General features: G+C 41.2%; 1 protein-coding gene across 1 annotated transcript; it reads right to left on the bottom strand.

The window, feature by feature from the left end:
- Window positions 1-1,017: 1,017 nt before the first annotated feature.
- On the bottom strand, window positions 1,018-2,342 carry LOC4338296 (uncharacterized). The gene has a single exon (XM_015782895.3). It carries the CDS (start codon window positions 2,092-2,094, stop codon window positions 1,138-1,140), a length of 957 nt encoding a protein of 318 aa, XP_015638381.1. The 5' UTR covers window positions 2,095-2,342; the 3' UTR covers window positions 1,018-1,137.
- Window positions 2,343-2,521: the final 179 nt, after the last annotated feature.

The raw sequence follows: 2,521 nt of genomic DNA, 5'->3' as shown, positions 1-2,521 counted from the left end.
GTACCATATTTTCTCAAACAAATTTAAGATACTTTCTAATATTTTGGATACCCAAGGGTACTAAGGACATATTATCACTAAAAAAAATGTGGTACCGTGAATGTTAAGAAACTTCTTAGATATTATACTAGTATAAATCTCACCTGGCAGGGGAAAAAATACACATGTTTTCCATGATATTGAAAATAAACTACCAATACGAAAGTTCAGATATATACGCGACATAGTTAATACTGTAATTGAATATTGATCTTTTGATAGATTTCCGTTGTTATAGAAGCTGAGGTCATATGAGTTTTAATGAAGTGATTATTAATTGTTCGATATTCATATACTTGCACGTTGAATAGAGGATACGGTGAAAGAGCACTAATTAATTTAAACTGACACCAGCAATAAAAATAAATAGATAATGGCTGAGAATACTTTGCCAACATGCACAATAAGAACCAGATAATATTGGCCACGATAAAACACATGCAATCTAAAGTTTATGCTATCAGCTGATATCAGTTGAAAGATATTTCTGTCAATGATAATAAATATTTATTTAACCGGTCTACTACATAAAATTTTATAACTACAATTCAACACATTGTGACAGAGTATGACAAATTTTTGATTTTTTTTCATGTGGTATCTTTGAAGAAATATACACTATTTCCACAGATCATCTATGGGGGGTAAGAGAATTAGCATAGGATATAAAACAAGAATACAACTATATTTGTTTAGCGTAATCTAATTTGACATTGTTTGAGATCAGCCGCAAGATGTTTTGAATAACTGGCAATTCAGTTCATTCAATTAGTGTAATATATAAGGTTAACCAGAGAAAGTTTGGAACTACATTATGTGATAATTTTCGTGCATCAATGCAAGGTTTTAAATTGGAATTCAGTACCTTCTTACACAGCATATAACAAGTCACTTTAGTTCTTTTTTTCATTACAGTTCCCTTTCAAGAGAAAAATGATTTCTTCAAATCATTCCAAGGAAATAAGCAGAATTAACATATAGGATAAAACAAGGATAAATTCAGATAGTGCAAACCAACATTTCAATGAAACACGAGTGGTGAATAAATACAAATTAAACATTTGTAATCAAGTTGAGATACAACAGTGGATATGAAATCTACTGTTCTTTTGGGGCTTCCCCGAGTCTAAGCTCAAGATCTAGTTCTTCAACCGAGGAGCTACGATAAAGTTTTAGTATCTTTTCATGATGTTGGTCATCACCACCATCTTGCTGTTGATGATTACTGGTTGAAGAAGTTAGAATCAGGGGGTTTACCTCCAAATCGATTCTTCTTTTCTTGTGACTTGCTTCAACAGTCTTTTCATCATCCGCGCGGTCGTTATCGTACATAAAGTCCCTTCTTGATCGGCACCCCAAAACAGTAGTTATCTTCAATTCATTTTTCCCAACACGCAGGTCAAGATTAGAACTCACCGTGTCATGATCCTGTGCCAATCGAACAGCACCAAGAAACAACGTCTCCCTCTTACCATGTTCTCTACCAGCCGACGGCGACTTCGATGAGACAAGAGGGGCGTTCAGGACTTGTTTGCCCAAGGCAGTTCTAGCAGCTGCAACTTGAAGCAAGGATCTAGCAGGGTACGCGACAACATCACATATGGAATTAGGGTTAGTGTCAGCAGCGAGAATACTGCCACTTCTAGGGTTTGGGCTGTAGGCGTGCTGCAGGGTGCCAATTTGGGGAGGGCATGGTTGTATCATGTAGTTTTGGTTTGGCGGCATGCCGTGGCTTTCGCCGCCGGTGCCGTCCTCCACAACCCCAGAGAGCTTGAGCCTTGCCCGGTCCCTCCGGTGGACGTTCATGTGCCCGCCCAGCGCCTGCGCCGACCGGAACTCACGGCCGCAGAAGCTGCAGGAGTAGGACCTCGGCGGCCAGATGCAGCCCCCGAGATGCCCTGCGGAGTCTTCCGCGAAGGCACGTTCCTCCCATGACTCGTAGTAGGAGGTGGAGCTGCCGCCGGCGCCGATGGTGATGTGAGGGGTGGGGAAGAGAGGCGCCTTCTGATCTCCCAGCTTCCTCCTGGCCAAGATCCAGTACCTTGCTGGATCCATCAAATGACACTAACTAACTTTTACAGCTCTAGCTCTTGCAGGTGCCAAAGATGATGGAAAGAGGGCTAGATAGAGAAGAGGTGAAACATCTGAACCCAGGATTGAGGAAGACAGCAGTACATGTGAGGATCTAGCTATGAGAGGGCCGGAGCAGAAGGGGGGAAGAAGAGCTGCAAGCTAGCCGGGGAAGTTAGAAAGAGGCTTGATTTGCTTGTCTTTATGGATGCAACTGACTCATATTCTGATCGTCTGTAGTACTATTAATTAGTTCCTCCAACCAATAATAGTACCCAATAGGGCCCCATCATTTTCTTCTCAGTTTCTTACACAAGTGTGACTTTCCTGGATGCAATCACTGTCTTGTTGTTAAATGCTCTGCAGATCACAGGGAAACTTTGCCTGGTCTCGTTAAGCAATGGAAAAGTTA

This window comes from Oryza sativa, chromosome 5 (genome assembly GCF_034140825.1).
Source record: "Oryza sativa Japonica Group chromosome 5, ASM3414082v1".
In the NCBI taxonomy this organism is placed as follows: Eukaryota; Viridiplantae; Streptophyta; class Magnoliopsida; order Poales; family Poaceae; genus Oryza; species Oryza sativa.
The sequence above is the reverse complement of the archived record's forward strand: the minus strand, read 5'-3'. Positions and strand labels throughout refer to the sequence as shown.

Bases quoted from the DNA above. Each gene is read 5' to 3' on its own strand.
- LOC4338296 (XM_015782895.3), bottom strand. From the start codon at position 2,094: ATGGATCCAGCAAGGTACTGGATCTTGGCCAGGAGGAAGCTGGGAGAT.